At 50.7% G+C, this 15,397-nt stretch overlaps 1 protein-coding gene across 1 annotated transcript in view; it reads left to right on the forward strand.

The window, feature by feature from the left end:
* The window catches only part of GLG1 (golgi glycoprotein 1), a 66,003-nt gene extending 51,387 nt beyond the window's left edge, over positions 1-14,616 (forward strand). The window contains exons 21-27 of the mRNA XM_044433922.1: positions 3,565-3,707; positions 4,887-4,988; positions 6,628-6,735; positions 7,273-7,393; positions 9,470-9,576; positions 10,667-10,830; positions 11,239-14,616. Of these exons, the coding sequence (XP_044289857.1) occupies positions 3,565-3,707; positions 4,887-4,988; positions 6,628-6,735; positions 7,273-7,393; positions 9,470-9,576; positions 10,667-10,830; positions 11,239-11,269 (776 nt within the window). The 3' untranslated portion in view covers positions 11,270-14,616. The remainder of the gene's footprint in view (positions 1-3,564; positions 3,708-4,886; positions 4,989-6,627; positions 6,736-7,272; positions 7,394-9,469; positions 9,577-10,666; positions 10,831-11,238) is intronic.
* Positions 14,617-15,397: the final 781 nt, after the last annotated feature.

Below are 15,397 nucleotides of genomic sequence, written 5' to 3' on the forward strand. Positions count from 1 at the left end.
CAGCCCCCGATTTGCCATCATTCCATGCAAACTGGGTCTCCCAGAAAAACTTCTCCCAAGGGTTCATCGCCTGCCTTTTTCCTTGCACAGCCCTGCTCAGGTGCAAAGCAATTTCCTATTTGACAGATCCTTTATGATCAAACAGGAAGCAGTTCAACACTGAGCGATTTCCATGTGTGGCAGTCGCCCCTTAAGCATCTCGAAACCCACATCTGGTAGCTTAGGGGCAGTGTTCCGTGAGGCAGTTTTGTTGATGCATAAAATACCTTTCAGTTAGAAACATAGAAACAGAGCAAGTCAGAAGGGGTGCCCGGCATCTAGTCTGTCCCCCGGATCCAGCCAGCTCCGCTCACGACATGCCCACCCTATCTTTGAACACCCTCACCGATGGGGCCTCAACCACCTCCTGTGGAAGCCCATTCCATATCCTCGGGGTCCTAACTGTCAGGAAGTGCTTCCCGGCATCTAAATGGAACCTGGGTTCCCTGAGCTTTGCTCCGTTGGAGCGCGTCCTGCCTTCCTCTGCAGGGAAGAATAGGTCTCTGCCCACCTCCGTGTGACATCCCCCTGTATGTCGCCAGCAGATCCCCTCTGAGTCTCCTCTTCTCCAGGCTGAAGAGACCCAGTTCCCTCAGTCTCGCCTCATACCCCATCCCCTTCAAACCGGCCACCAACCTTGTGGCTCTGCGCTGCACTGACTCCAACCTGGCTATATCCTTCCTGTAATGAGGGGCCCAAAACTGAGCACAATATTCCAGTTGCGGGCGCACCAGAGTCGTATAGGGTGGTAGTAATACCTCTCTTGACCTAGAAGCTACACTTCTGGCTATGCGACCAAGGGTGGCGTTCGCCCTCTTGGCCACCGCATCACACTGCTGACTCATGTTCAGCCTGCAGTCGACCAGCACCCCAAGGTCCCTTTCACAAGTGCTGCTCTCCAGCCACTTGTCCCCTGACCTGTACTTATGACACCCATTCCTATGCCCCAAGTGCAAGACCTTGCACTTATCCACATTGAACGCCATCCTGTTGTCTCCTGCCCACTTCCATAGTCTGTCCAGGTCCTTTTGGATCTGGAGTACCTGCTCCTCAGTTGTGGCCACTGCTCCAGTTTTATTGTTGTCTGCAAATTTGATCATCAGACTGTTCACCCCTTCTTCCATGTCATTGATGAAAAGATTAAACAGGATCGGCCCCAGGACAGAGCCCTGGGGGACCCTGCTTGTCACTGGCCACCATCCCGATGATTCCCCACTAATGGTTACCCTCTGCTTTTGGTCAGTCACCCATGCCCTAATCCACCGGACAGTGCTTTGGTGTATCCCAAAACTCCTCAGTTTCTCCACCAGGGTATCATGGGGCACTTTGTCAAAGGCCTTGCTGAATTTCAGGTATACCACATCCACTGCATCCCCTCCATCTAGCCATCTCGAAACCTTGTCCTAGAATCCCACAAGGTTTGTCCGGCAGGACCCGTTTTTGCGGAAAGTGTGTTGTGTGGCTGCCAGCCTCCCTTCCCTATCTTGCATCACTAGATCTCTCGCTATTATGAGCCTTTCCATTGTTTTTCCTACAATGGACATAAGGCTAACAGGTCTGTAATTCCCCATGTCCCTTCTACTACCCTTTTTGAAAACTGGGACCACTGATGCCACCCTCCAGTCCTCTGGGACTTCACCCGTTCTCCACGAGGCCTCAAAAATGGAGGCCAGGCGTGAGAGAACCCCTGCCAACTCTCGAAGTACTCTCGGATGTAACCCATCGGGGCCTGGCGCCTTTGTAACGTTCAATGTCCCAAGGAAGCCCTTAACTTCTAGGGGGGTGACTCTAATCTGTGCCCCTAAGTCCCCGGCCTCATCTAATCTCCTATACAGATCTCCCCCGTCCTGCTTTGGGGAGAACACAGAGGCAAAATAGTCATTTAGCATCTGTGCCTGTTCCCTCATATCAGTCACTGGATCCCCTTCCTCCTTATTTAGTGGTCCCACCACTTGTCTCCCCTTCCTCTTCCTATTCACATGCTGAAAGAAGCCCTTTTTGTTGCTCTTGATATTCTTGGCAAGTCTCAGCTTGTAATCAGCCTTAGCCTTGCGAAGAATCCTTCTGCAATGGGCCTCCTCCCCCCGGTATACCCTTTTGTCTATTTGCCCCAGTACCCATTTCCCATGGAGGTTCCTCTTGCCTCTAACCTCTCTAACCACCTCCTTTCGCATCCATGGCGGTGCTCTCCTCCACCTCCCCACCTTACTGACTAGAGGTATCGTCAAGGCTTGCGCCTCCAAAACCTCCCTTTTGAGTGCCATCCACCTCTTAACTCCCTTGCCTTCCCGTAACCCATCCCAGGAGACTTTCCCCAGTCTGGCCTTCCGTTGCCCAAAGTTGGCCCTCTTGAAGTCCCAGCTTCTAGTGCTCGACCTGCTGCACGTCCCCAGTCCCCTGATCTCAAAGCAAAGGATGGAGTGATCGCTCGCATCCAGAGCTCCCCTAATCTGTACTTCATCTATCAGCTCCTCCCTATTGGTCAAGACCAAGTCAAGGATGTTTCCCCCCCTCGTTGCCTCTCAGACCCTCTGTGTGAAAAACCCTCCCTCTCTAGCTTCTAGGAAGCGATGTGACTTTGCTGTCACCGCTGAGTGAGTCTCCCAACTAATACCCGGGAGACTGAAATCTCCCATAATTATTGTGTCTCTCCCCTGAGATATCCTTAGAATCCAAAACCTCCCTTTTGAGTGCCATCCACCCCTCCTCAACTCCCTTGCCTTCCAGTAATCTATCCCAGGAGAAGTTGTGAGCAGGAGAGTGCAATTTTGCGCCAAACTGAATGGTTCCATATTTTTACATTACTGAAACAGCAGAATTTTGAAAGACATCTTGGCATTCATTCTGTCTGGTTCCTGCTCTGTGTTGGAATCATGGAATGAGATTTGGAAAGGAATTTGAATTCTCATTTTACTATCCATGAGAGACATATCGATGCTGGCCTCCCCTGGGGTTGAGGATCTCAATTTAACGACGGGCTTTTGAATTTTTAGTAGCTCCCCTTGCATGTGCTAAGGTATTATTACAGTCATAAGGTCTGGAAACATACTGCTGTGAAAAGAAAGAAAGCAGAGATGTTGAATTCCACACCTGCTATCACAGTCTTCCCCTTTTTTGCACATACATAGCAATAGCATCCAATGCAAGTAGATAAAAAGGTACCACTTTGGTGGGAAGGTAACGGCTTTCCGTCCACTTCGGGGTTTAGTCATGCCGGCCACTCGACCACGGAGACCGTCTGCGGACAAACGCTGGCTCCCTCGGCCAGGAAACGGAGATGAGCACCGCCCCTAGAGTCAGGCATGACTGGACTTAATGTCAAGGGGAAACCTTTACCTTTTTAATCTTCCCTATGGCTGGTTTCCAGAGAGTGAGCCATTTTTGTAACGCAGCTAAATCGTAGGCAACCCAGCCACAAAGAATGGCAGCTGCAGGCTGCCCGGTAAAGAAACACTGTTCTGCAGTGGGAACCTTCCTCCCATGGCTAGTTGCAAATACTGACTTTCTTCATTGCCTCTTTGGTAGATTATCGGTTGAATCCGGTGCTCAGGAAGGCCTGCAGAGCAGACATCCCTAAATTCTGTCAGAGCATTCTGAGCAAAGCCAAGGACGACTCGGAGCTGGAAGGGCAGGTCATATCCTGCCTGAAACTGAAATACGCAGACCAGGTGACTACAGGGCATGTGTACCAGGCAGGGAGGTCTGGAAGGGACCATCTGCCCTGCAGCTTGTGCGCTCACTTCCTTGCAGGTCGGGGAAAAGTAGGTGGATTTAAACATGAAAAAGCCGGAGCATTTTCTGTATCAGAAGCTTAGAGCTGGTAATTCTGATTTGCTGGAAGAACGTTCAGGTCAGGTCTCTAAACTGAAAGAGACCTGAATTAGCATGTTTGACTTGTATTTGCCAGAACTAAAAAAATACACTGTGCTGATTTTAGACAGTGGCTGCCCAAACACGAGGGAGGGGGACCCACACTGTTCCCACAGTGCAAAGATGTTTGCCTGAACTGGTTTCTGCACATGTGGTTGCCACACTCCCTGCCCTTTCCTGCAGCAGCTACCTCCTCTTGGTCTGCAGCACCCTCAGCATAGGCTCCTGAGGGTGCCTGCACATCTCTGGCACATCCAAGGAAAGTAAATGCTCTTTTCCTCTTCTCCCTCCATGGATTTTCGTGCTCTCTCTGTTTCCAAAAGTAAAGGTAAAGCATGGCCCTTGGGCCAGCCTTCAGCCTGGCCTTTATGTGCCAAGTTCATTGTCTTTTCCTTTTTTAATGCACTGGGGAACTAATGCTGGCTGTGCCTTCTGATCGGGGTCCATAGATATTTGAGAAGATGCACCTGCTTTTCATGGCATGTACATCTGCCATGGAGCGCACTGTAAGAGAGTGCCTGGGAGCTTATCGGAAGGGTCAGCAGCTCGGGATACGGCCCCAGGTATCGGCTCTTCACAGTGGCAACGTCTAGCTCCAGCGGGTGCAGTGGATCGGTAGCGACAGCAGCGGGCTGCCGGGCCACCAGAGTACGGAGGGCAAAGGAAGCTCCACACTGCTGTCCTTTGCTGCAGACACCAGTCTGTGAAAACGGAGGGGCGCGGGCAGAACGTGTATCTGACGGTTCGGGAAAAAGGTGCAGGGGCCTTCACTTGGTGTTGTCCAGCAGGGCGGCGGCTGTCAAAACTCCTAAATATTGGCCCATGTTGGCTGGGATTGATGGGAACTGGAGTCTGTAACAGCTGGAGGACCCCGCTTTGCCTCCCGCTGCATTCTCTGTTTAGCTCCGTGGACTGCATGGGCACTTCCTCTCCAGTGGACAGACCTGGCCTGATTGTTGTTCTTGTCGCACAAACAGCGTCTCTCCCCGGATTGCGAAGATCAGATCCAAGTGATAATTGAAGAGTCTGCTCTGGATTACCGGTTAGATCCGCAGTTACAGATGCACTGCTCAGAGGAGGTGGGAGCATTCAGGTTTACTCCTGTTTCATGTTACACACGTTAGCAATGTCTTGCAGCTCCAGGTGGCAGAGGCCAAACAATGGCAGGCTTGAGTGGAATCTGCCAGAGGTATGAAGTACCTTCAGGGCGTTCGGCTTTTGGGCCCATTGCTCCCGTTTGCGGAAGGCAGCCTTTGAAATAGAGCAGTGCATTGCAGAACCACCACTTGGCATCTTATTTTTAAAAATATATGCTGGGTTTTTAATCTGGTTTAGTGTGTTTGTTTAATGTTTATTTACTCATTGAAGGCATTACACATTCTATACACAAGCCTTCAACAAAGATCCTGACCAAAGAAAATAGTGAACTTAGTGGACTACAAAATTCCCCAAAATGACATGCTATCCATCTTTCAGTTAAATCTGCTTCTGATAGTTGTTCTTCCCTGGTCCTTATACAATTAGTCAGTTTCATTGTTGTTGCAGTATTCCACATCCTAAAAACAGGCAAAGGAGGGGAGCCAGGGTGAAGAGCACAGGACTGGGACTCAGAGGACCTGGGTCCGAGTCCCCGCTCAGCCATGGAGCCAACTGGGTGACTTTGGGCCAGTCACAGCCTCTCAGCCCAACCTGCCTCACAGGGCTGTTGTTGTGGGGATAAGATGGAGGAGGAGATGTAAGCTGCCTTGAGCCCTTTGTAGGAAAAGGGCAGGATATAAATCACAATATAAATAAACAAACAAACTTTCCTAGATGGCTCCAGATCCTTGCTGCCAAAGCATTAATTTCCAGTTCTACTTCCACCTTTCCCCCATAGCATTTTACGATGCACTCTTGTGCATGTGCAGAAGGCAAAAAAACTCCCAAGAAAAACCCAACATGCCCTGCTGGCTGGAAAGGATGTTGGGAGCCACAGGACTTTCTTCCTGCCTAAATATGGGATCATGCATTAAATTGTCTGTTTTACTGTGAACTGTTCCGAGAGCTTTGATAGCAGTGAACGGTATGCAAAAAGTAGTAAATAAATAAAATGAAAATAAATGAATTAGGGAGCAACAGTTCCATTCTTTCCCTTTGTGCCCTCTCCTGCAGTGAGTGAGGAGCATCCTGTCCCATCTTTTGGATACTGAAGAGCATTTCCTTCTTTCTGTAGAAGAGCGAAGAGACTTAAAGGCAGGAGCAACCCGCCTTTGACAGCTTTTATGGTGCGGTGCCAGCACCTCAGAGGCGAGCCGCTTGCTCTGCAAGGGCAGTCCGTGCTTGGCAGGTGCCGTGCCCCAGCTCCTTCCCGAGGCTGCTGTGGGTTCGGACAACCGGATTTGGGCTGCGGGATATGCCTTTTGTGGCTGCCGCTGACCACCTCGCACAAAGCCTTGGGGCCTTTACAGGATGAGCCCAGTGTGAGGCCTGGATTTTAGGCAGCATCCGCAGCAGAGAATGCTCAGGATTTGTCCCTGGCCCTGTGTGTTGATGGCACCATAGGTCTCAGTTGCAAAGGGAAATCATGCATTTGGCAGTTATTCTGCCCCACCCCCTGAAAGCAGGGTGCCGTTTTTCCTGCTTTCTACCATGCTTTGGAGCCTTTCCCACGTGAAGTGTGTCTGTGCCGGCCTGTGCTACCAAGCTGGTCTCACATCCTCACACACTTTGTTTTCACAGATTTCTAGCTTGTGTGCAGAGGAGGTGGCAGCCCAGGAGCAGACAGGGCAAGTCGAAGAGTGCCTCAAAGTCAACCTGCTGAAAATCAAAGCAGACGTGTGCAAAAAGGTAAAGAGGCGATGCTCACCTGAGTGCTGGTGGGAGTGGGGAGGAGCTGGCAAGTCTTCCGACAAGCAGCTTGGTCGGTGGGTGTTGGGGGTCTTTCGGGGACTCCTGGTGGCGGTTCTGATTTGCCCCTGCCTCTCAGCCCTGCTGCAGTCGGCCGAGGGAGAAGAGTCCTGCCCCTTGAGCATTCCCCTCTTGCCGCTTGGCCGAGGGGTGACACGGCATCGCACTGCTTTTGCGTTAAGAGCCAGCGACAATCCCCATCACTCTGAGGCTAGAATATGCCAATGCGATCCGCTCGGAGCCGGCATGAGTGTCAGGACCCTGCAGGCCGCAGGGCACTGAGCGTTCCAAGGCTGCCTCCTTGGCTTTCTGCTGCCCCTGACCTGGGACTGCAGCCCCGCCTCGGGCGGAGGTGCAGCGTCAGCTGATGCTCTTGCGCAGACTTAACCTTTTGAGCCTGAGGGTGACACATGCCCACAGCCGCCGAATGAGGGGAACCCACATTGACACCGCGCATTGTGGTCATCTGCCCTCCAGGAGGTGCTGAACATGCTCAAAGAGAGTAAAGCGGACATCTTCGTGGACCCGGTCCTCCACACAGCCTGTGCGCTGGATATTAAGCACCACTGCGCGGCCATCCCACCTGGGCGTGGGCGACGTAAGTGTGCCTCCGTGGCTTCCTGACCCGTGGAAACCAAAGACGGTTGCCTCTTGTTCTTTGTTTCAGCCTTTTAGAAGCTTTGGTAGATTTGCATTCCAAAGTACTTGCTTGGGACAGATGTGATGGCCTGGAAAAAGGTGGTAGGGGGAGAAAAGTTTTTGCGTTTTGTTTGGTTTGAAGGCAGCCTTTCAGATTTTTCAGTGGGAAAATGATTTTTTAGGAAAAAACTAAGAAATTTCTGCAAATATTTTCCCTTTGCATTGTTGAGTACATTGACGAGTGAAATGCTTTTAAAACCCTTTCCATCCAATGCCTCCCCTAAATGTGACTCATAGCTCTTGAATATAGAAATATGAGATGGAAGATCCACTTCCCACAAACGCTTTTGTCTTGTGCATTTGCTCGGTAGCCTTCCTTTATCTGCACACAGCTGAATCAGCTTCGGTATTCGCTACATTCATGCCCAAATAAAGTTTGTTAGGAGAACAGGCAGCAGCACTGCTCAGGCGCAGTCATTCCCACCCTCGCCTTGTGCATTGCAACCCCCCACCCCAAATCAAGCCCCATTTCTTATTTTGTCTGAATATGGTTGTTTTTGATTGGATAACTGCAGTTTGATAGAAACCACCTTTGCACATATTTAGAAGGAACAGGAAATGGGTTTGTTACAAACCATGAAACAGTGCTCCAAATGCCTTCCCTTTGCAAGTTGCAGCACCTTTCTGAAACAAGCAACTGTGTTGTGGTCTTGCTATAAAATACGTGTACTGCACTTCCAAAAGGCTTTTGCATGGTGGTTTTAGAACACACACACCAGATAAGATCAACGCACATTGCTAATTGTTGCCATCCTTTGATAGATGGGCTAACTGCCAACTTCAAATTCTAGTAAGAGTAAGCGATCATTCATCAAATACTTTCCCTGTTGGTGTTTTGAAAAACACATACATGGATGCTTTTTTGCTTACAAATTTAGATTCCACCCAATAATAGAACTCTCTTTTTGATAGGGTAACAGTGGAATCCTGTATACAAGTGAGGCAAGTGAGCACAGGGTTGTAGCCAGGCAGCGCAGCCCTGTGAATTGCAGCTTCTGGTGGCAAAGCAGAAGGGGAGGGGGGTGCCCTTCTCCTGCTTTCAGCTGCTGTTTCTGCTTGCTTAAAAGCTGCTTCTGCCAGCATCAGTTCGCACGCTTAAGACATATTTGATTAAAAGCAAACAGCTTGCTGATAATCAAGTCTAGAGTTGGCTGGCTACTTTTAAGACAGGAAACTGGAAGCAAAGGACAGACTGTGCTTCAAGAGCTAGAAAGTGGTAACAGCTGGAAAAGAAAATGTAGAAGTGACAAGGGTGTATATATAAGATGGTTGCCCATCGCCTTGAGGGGTTGTTGTCGTCGTTGCTGCTGCTAGTTGCAAAGTTGCGTCTGACCCATCGCAACCCCATGGACAACACTCCTCCAGGCCTTCCTGTCCTCCACCATCCCCGGAGTTCACTCAAGCTCAAACCCACTGCTGCTGCGGCTCCATCCAGCCACCGCATCCTCTGCCGTCCCCTCCTTCTTTTGCCATCTATTGTTCCCAGCATTAGGCTCTTCTCCAGGGAGTCCTTCCCTCTCATTAGGTGGCCAAAGTATTTGAGTTTCATCTTTAGGAACTGGCCTTCCAAAGAGCAGTCAGGGTTGATCTCCTCTAGGACAGACCAGTTTGATCGCCTTGCGGTCCAAGGGACTCGCAGGAGTCTCCTCCAGCACCACAATTCAAAGGCCTCAATTCTTCGGTGCTCAGCCTTCCTTATGGCCACCTTTTGCAGCCATACTTTGCAACTGGGAAAACCAGAGCCTTGACTATGCAAACTTTTTTTAAGCAGTGTATAAATGTTAATAAATATATAAATAAACCGTTTCCCCTTCAATGATGCCAATGGGAAGGAAATGATGTAGGCCAGCTCCGGAGCCAGAGTTGTTCTCCAGGCACACGGTGCTTCCAGAGACATAAGAAAGCTGCAGAGCTCTTTTCCATGGTCCCCTAAAAGGAGGCGGTGTTCTGTAACACCATCTCATCTCTTCTGCAGAAATGTCCTGCTTGATGGAGGCCCTGGAAGACAAGCGTGTACGGTTGCAACCAGAGTGTAAGAAGCGCCTCAATGACCGGATTGAAATGTGGAGCTATGCTGCCAAGGTGAGTGGAGCCCCGGCTTCAGTCATGGGGAGAGCCTGGGTGGTCCCATGGAGGACGTGTGGGAGATGATGTGCTTTGGCCTACAGTGAGTTAAAGACTTGATGCATAAAGCACTTCTACTGCAGTACTTTTTGCCCAGCTTGGATGTAGGCAGCTTGGCTACAATTGAGCATGATTCCTGATTACCTCTCTCTCTTTCTCTCTGTGAATAGATGTGTACAGACAATGCAGCTTTTCTTTAAACCCATGTAATCAAAAAGCATTCTCTGCGTGTGGCTATGGATGTTTGAAGAATAAACATATGAGTAAACCCGTTTGCTTTATGGGTTTTAAACAGAAGTGGTTCCTGTAATGAGAAGAGCCTTTTAACATAGATATTATCGAAGACAACCTAACATTTTAGCACAAAATACTGATAGCCTTCACTGTCTGCATTTATGAGATCATGTTAAGGCAGATTCCGTATAAAGCTGCAGTCCAGTTTGGACTTCCATCATTCTAGCTACATGGTTTATTTGTATGCTTTATGGTTGTATACCGACTTCATCAAGGGTGTCACAGCCTTGAATGTACAGTGGTACCTTGGCTCATGAACTTAATCCATTCCAGGACTCTGGTCGTGATCCAAATTGGTCATGAGCCAAGTCAAATTTCCCCATAAGGTTCAGTGTAAATGAGGTTAATCCGTTCTGTAACTTTTTTTTTTTAAATCACAAAAAATTGAAGCAAAGTGACAAAGAACAACAAAGATCGCGGCCATCTCCCCCGCACAGATTGTCGCCCCATGTAGAGTTCGCGACCTGAGGCAAAATGTTTCAGAAATTTCTGTTCACGACCCGATTTGGTAGTGAACTGAGGCGTTCGTGAGCCGAGGTACCACTGTGCAAGAGCTGACAGGGCTGCCACGGATGGGACACCTCGGAAGGCTTCCGTGCAGAGGGCTGCCGCAAGTTGGGCGCACAGAACAGCCAGGGGGCCACACAGCAATCCCTGCTTTGTACCTTGAAGGTTTGTTTGAAAAGTGACGGGGCCGGTTCCCCTTTTGCTCGGCGTGGAGACTGACCGCCCTCTCTCCCTCTGTGCCTGCCAGGTTGCCCCCGCCGAAGGCTTTTCGGACCTTGCCATGCAGGTGATGACTTCGCCCTCCAAGAACTACATCCTCTCCGTGATCACCGTGGGCATCTGTCTCCTGTTCCTGATTGGCCTGATGTGTGGGCGCATCACGAAGCGAGTGACACGAGAGCTGAAGGACAGGTAGAGCAGGCCTTGGTCGTCACGCGAGGAAGAAGGAAGGCCTGCCCGCTGCCCAGTTTGTACAGCCCTCCTCTGTATAGTCTCCCCACCCACTTCCTCCTGCGGAGAGTACAAGCAAATCCGATCAGCAGCACGGGTCAGCTGTGTTTCCCATCTTGTCCATGGCCTTTCCATTCTTGGAACGAGTTGGCACGTGCAGCCTTGGTGGTCCAGCCAGCAGCTTCGTTACCCCATCGTTAGCGACTGTTGTTTGCCTGCCTGTAGACAAGTTTCTCTCTCTCTCTCTCTCTCTCTCTCTCTCTCTCTCTCTCTCCCTCTCCCTCTCCCTCTCCCTCTCTCTCCCTCTCTCCTCCCTCCCTACCCCCCCTCTCTCTCAACTGTGGGAACTGCCCTTGCTCTCCAAATCAGACTGACGACCTGCAGCTCAAGAGGTTTTTAAGATACGTTTTTAAAGATCTGTTCCAGACATCATCACGTTGGGCAGTGGCTCCTGGTGGGGAAACGTGTGCGCTCCGTGGCGAGGCAAGAGGACTGGGGGAAGGGGCTTCAGCCACCACTCACTGCTGGCCTTGCTTTGGACATCTGGTTCACCCTTGAACAAGCATCTCGAAGTCATACTCAGCCAACAGACGCTGTCTTCAGAGGTCCATCACCTTTATTGATCTCCTGCTTTTGTTACTGTGTTCTGTTGTGTGTGTGTTTTAATTAATTTGATGGCTTGTTTCTCTATTTTTGCTGAAAGGCGATGCCTTTCATATTTCCCCTCATCTCTGGGATTAATAAAATATTGAATGGAAGAAAGACACGCCACAGCTCTTATAGGCGCCCCTTTTGAACCCATTTCATGCCCCAAGAGATGCCTTTGGTTAAGTGATAGTGGAAGTAGAGTTCCTCGAAAGGATACAGGATTTTTGAGCTCCAGAGAAGGATGTGCACAGCTGGGAATACTTGGCATTCCTAGGCTGGCTAGGGAGAAGTTCCTGAAGGTTTCCTCTGCGGGGCCAGGAGCCTTACTTGTTGCGGAAGCAAGTCCGGCTTCCCCACTGCAGTGTCACATTTGAGGAGTCATCCGCCTCTTTGAGGGTTAGGGAGATAGGCAAGATTCTAGCACTAGGCAAGGAAGAGCGCTCGTCGGGGGGCAGAGCTCCAGAGTGCAGGAATGGACGGTGTTTTCTCCCAGTCGGAACGAGGGGGCCTCTTTGTGGGACCAGCGCCCCTGTGGCGCCGCTCCGAGTCTGAGCGGGAAGGTCGCAAAGTGGAGGCACGGCTGCGCTGCCACGGCCCCACTGGTCGGGCATCAGCCAGTCGGTCAAGGATGGTCCCTCCGTGCGCTGGAGGGAGGAGTGCGTGCCTCGTGGATCGCGCTGCTGCACAGCTTGTGTGCCCCCCCCCCCCACGTTTCCCGGCTTCGCTATTGCAGCCATGTTGCGTATGAATTCATAGGTACGTGTTAATCTCTCTGCATCCTGCATCTGTTTCACACAATTCAGGGGCCTTTCTGCAAAGGGACCAGCTGACAGGCTGTCATATGTACCAGTACTGTGAGTGCTTTCTGCTGCTCTGCAAGCATCGGTTAAAAGGTACAGTAGTTTTTGGGATAGGAAACCTTTGCTTTTCATCCCACTGGAAAGTAAGCAATGCAGTTTCTGACTAGTTTTCTGCACCTGGGGATGGAAAGATGTGCCAGTCCTGCCCCCCACCCCGCAGGTCTTGTCTTATTTTTCTTTCCTGGATTGCCAGCAATTCTCAGGCCTCCCGAGTGAAACAGATGCAACCAGGGGAGTGTTGCAATAAGTCACTCCCCCTCCTGATGGTGTGTACGGAAGGAATGTTTGGGTGGTGGCAAGCAGCGTCTCACTTCCTCCCTCAAAGGCCACTTACATTCTTTTGAGCAAACCAAAGCAAGAGATGGGAGAATTTCTTGTTAGGAACTGCTGGGGTCCACAGTGCTTACCTGATCGTATCTGCCACCATCCGGCACTGGAGACAGCAGTGTGGGGAGGGGAGCAACATGGTTGTTCCTGAGCAGTCTAGCTGCTGTGAAATGCGAATTGCGAGGCTGGCTGTGAAATGTGAATTGCGGGTGGGTGGAGTTACCGGGAGCAGCTTGCGGTGCATCTTGCTCCGGCCCTGCAAGACACTGGGAAGGAGCTGCTGCCGGCATGGGTGGTTGGTTGAGCTCTGTGAACTCGTGAAAGTGCTGCTGCGAAAGAGAGAAGGCCCCGGTCATCCTGGGTTGCACGTGCCCTGTCATACTACGCACGAGGAACTATTCTTCCCTTGCTCTTCTCCAGAGAGCCTCACTTGCCTTCCCTGATCCTGGTGAGAGCACCACAGTAGTACCAGTTTGCTCTTCTCTCAGAAGCAGCCAGTTCTCTGTCCCAAGACCCAGAAGCAGTTTCCATGCCGCCGCCTCGGGTTCAGACCGGGCTCGTTCCTCAGAGGCTATCCACGCGCACAGGGAAGCGCTCATCTATCCAAAAGCGTTCCTCCTTGCTCACTTAGCTTCCGGACTGCTGTTTCTTCAAACAGTTTCCTCTGCAAACATGCGTTGCATCGCCGGCATCACACTTTTCCTCCTGGGGTGCACAAGACAGAATAAGGTCTGCTTCTTGAAGAAGGTGGAAATGGCTGTCTGCTTTTTCTAGCCAGGTGTTGGATCCTGAAACATATTTATGGATTGGGTGGCAGGAGTATGTTTTCAGTTGCTTCGCCTCTTTTTTAAAGAACCACGTCCAGTTGCTGACACTTGCTTTCTGCACCACTTTGGCCTTGATGGTTGGGGTACCACAAGCTGTTCCAGCTTCTACCCTCGGTGCTGAAGCTTTTCCCTTTGGAGGAAAGGAACACGGATGATCTGGGAGATGGGATGCTCTGGAGTTGTGGATAGCTGGACTGGGTGCTTTCCTGTGAGGGGCAGGAGAAACACCGTGCCTATGACATGGTTCCTGCAATGGGGCTCTGCAGAGGATCCTTGGTGGAGGCAGAGCAGTAGTGACACCCCTTAGCTGAGACTCTTTGGTGTAGCATGTACCTTGTGTCCCATTATGAGCCAAGTCCCCCGGCTGCAGAAAACGGCTCAGCTGTCCTGCTCGCCCGGGTCTTTGTAAGACCGGGGTTGCAAGGCTGTTTCTGGAGTGTTGTCTGTAAGGGAGGCAGAAGGAGTGGTCTGCAGGAAAAGGTGCCAGCTAGCTGGGAAGGTGGTACTCAATGCTAGGCCTTTGCGATGGGCTGGCAATTTCTCTGCGGCTTGCGCGGGCCGGCATGCTGCTTTGGCATGCGATGCACCCAACGCCATTGGTGTGCCCTCGTTGGTTCAGATTGGCTAGCCAGAGTTTCCTGGAGATGCATGAGATGAGATGGGCTGCAGCTTTTCCCTTCAGCTGCGTTTTGGAGCTCGTAATGATGGTTTTTTGATCACAGACTGACCAACTTGCGCTAGTGTGGTTTAGGTTTGAAGGAAGCAAGTTGCATGCGCGAAGTAACTCAGGATGGCGGACGGGAGGCCCTTCCTGCAGCTTTGAAATCCAGCCCAACAGAGAGAGATTAAGTGGTAGATTGTATGGCAGATGTTGGCTGACTAGTCCTTTTAAAAATGTAACATTAACAAGTTGGGGTTTTTTTTGTAAATTGTTTTTTTTCCTATGTACAAAATCTCAGCCATCCTTTGTTTTTACATGTTCATGCTGTGTAATTTTGAATTGTTAACTGAAATACTGAACATAATGTGCATTTTTTTCTGTACAGATGAAATGGGAGAATTTAATAAAAAAGAGTCTGCAGGTTTCTACTTGTTTCACTAGTGTCTCTGCCAGCTGTGAATACAGGGAGTTTCCCATGGCTACCTTTCCATACTAGCCATTCTGAGACATGTTGAATTTGGCACAGACATTTGAGCTGGCCAGCTCTCACGATTCTCACACGCTCCATTCTCTAGAACACCTCTGGTCAGGATGGCGCTTTCCTTAAGGTGATGTCTTGGACTACAGAGTCTGACTGAAGTGGGGTTGGCAGGCGAGGCAGGCAACTAGCTTTTAGGCCAGGAGCAGCAGCTGGTTGAACTGCTGAGGGTGAGCTGCTTTGATGCAGTTAAGTCATCCTAACCGTACCATTCAGCCCCTTTTGCCACTGGATAGTGTTCTTACTCGCCAGAGCCCCATGGGCGCCAACTGCTGGCCCACCCAGTCCAGGGATGCTGAAAGGCGCCCCAGAGCCTTCCTTGCAACCCCCTGGGTGTTCTGACTCCCCAACCCAAGCTTCCCCCTTCGATCGTGCCCTTGCCAGTGAGCCTTCTTTCCAGTGATGGGCACCAGGAACGCTGGGATAAGGAAGTGGAGAGGCAGCTTGTGGCAACAGTGCTCCAATTCCTTGGGAAGGCTGGATTTGGACAACGCAGGAGCTTCCCCGGAAGAAAGCATGCCTGCAGCTTCTGCTGTTTTCATGCCGGGAAAGTGTTGGGTGTTTCAAGGTGCACTTTCAGTTCATGTGGAATGATGGTAAATCCCAGCATGAACTAAGGGCGCAATCTAGGACATATCTCAGACCTTCTGCCTGTATCCATTCCCCG

Source organism: Varanus komodoensis, unplaced genomic scaffold (genome assembly GCF_004798865.1).
Source record: "Varanus komodoensis strain SLA01 unplaced genomic scaffold, ASM479886v1 scaffold27, whole genome shotgun sequence".
NCBI lineage: Eukaryota > Metazoa > Chordata > Lepidosauria > Squamata > Varanidae > Varanus > Varanus komodoensis.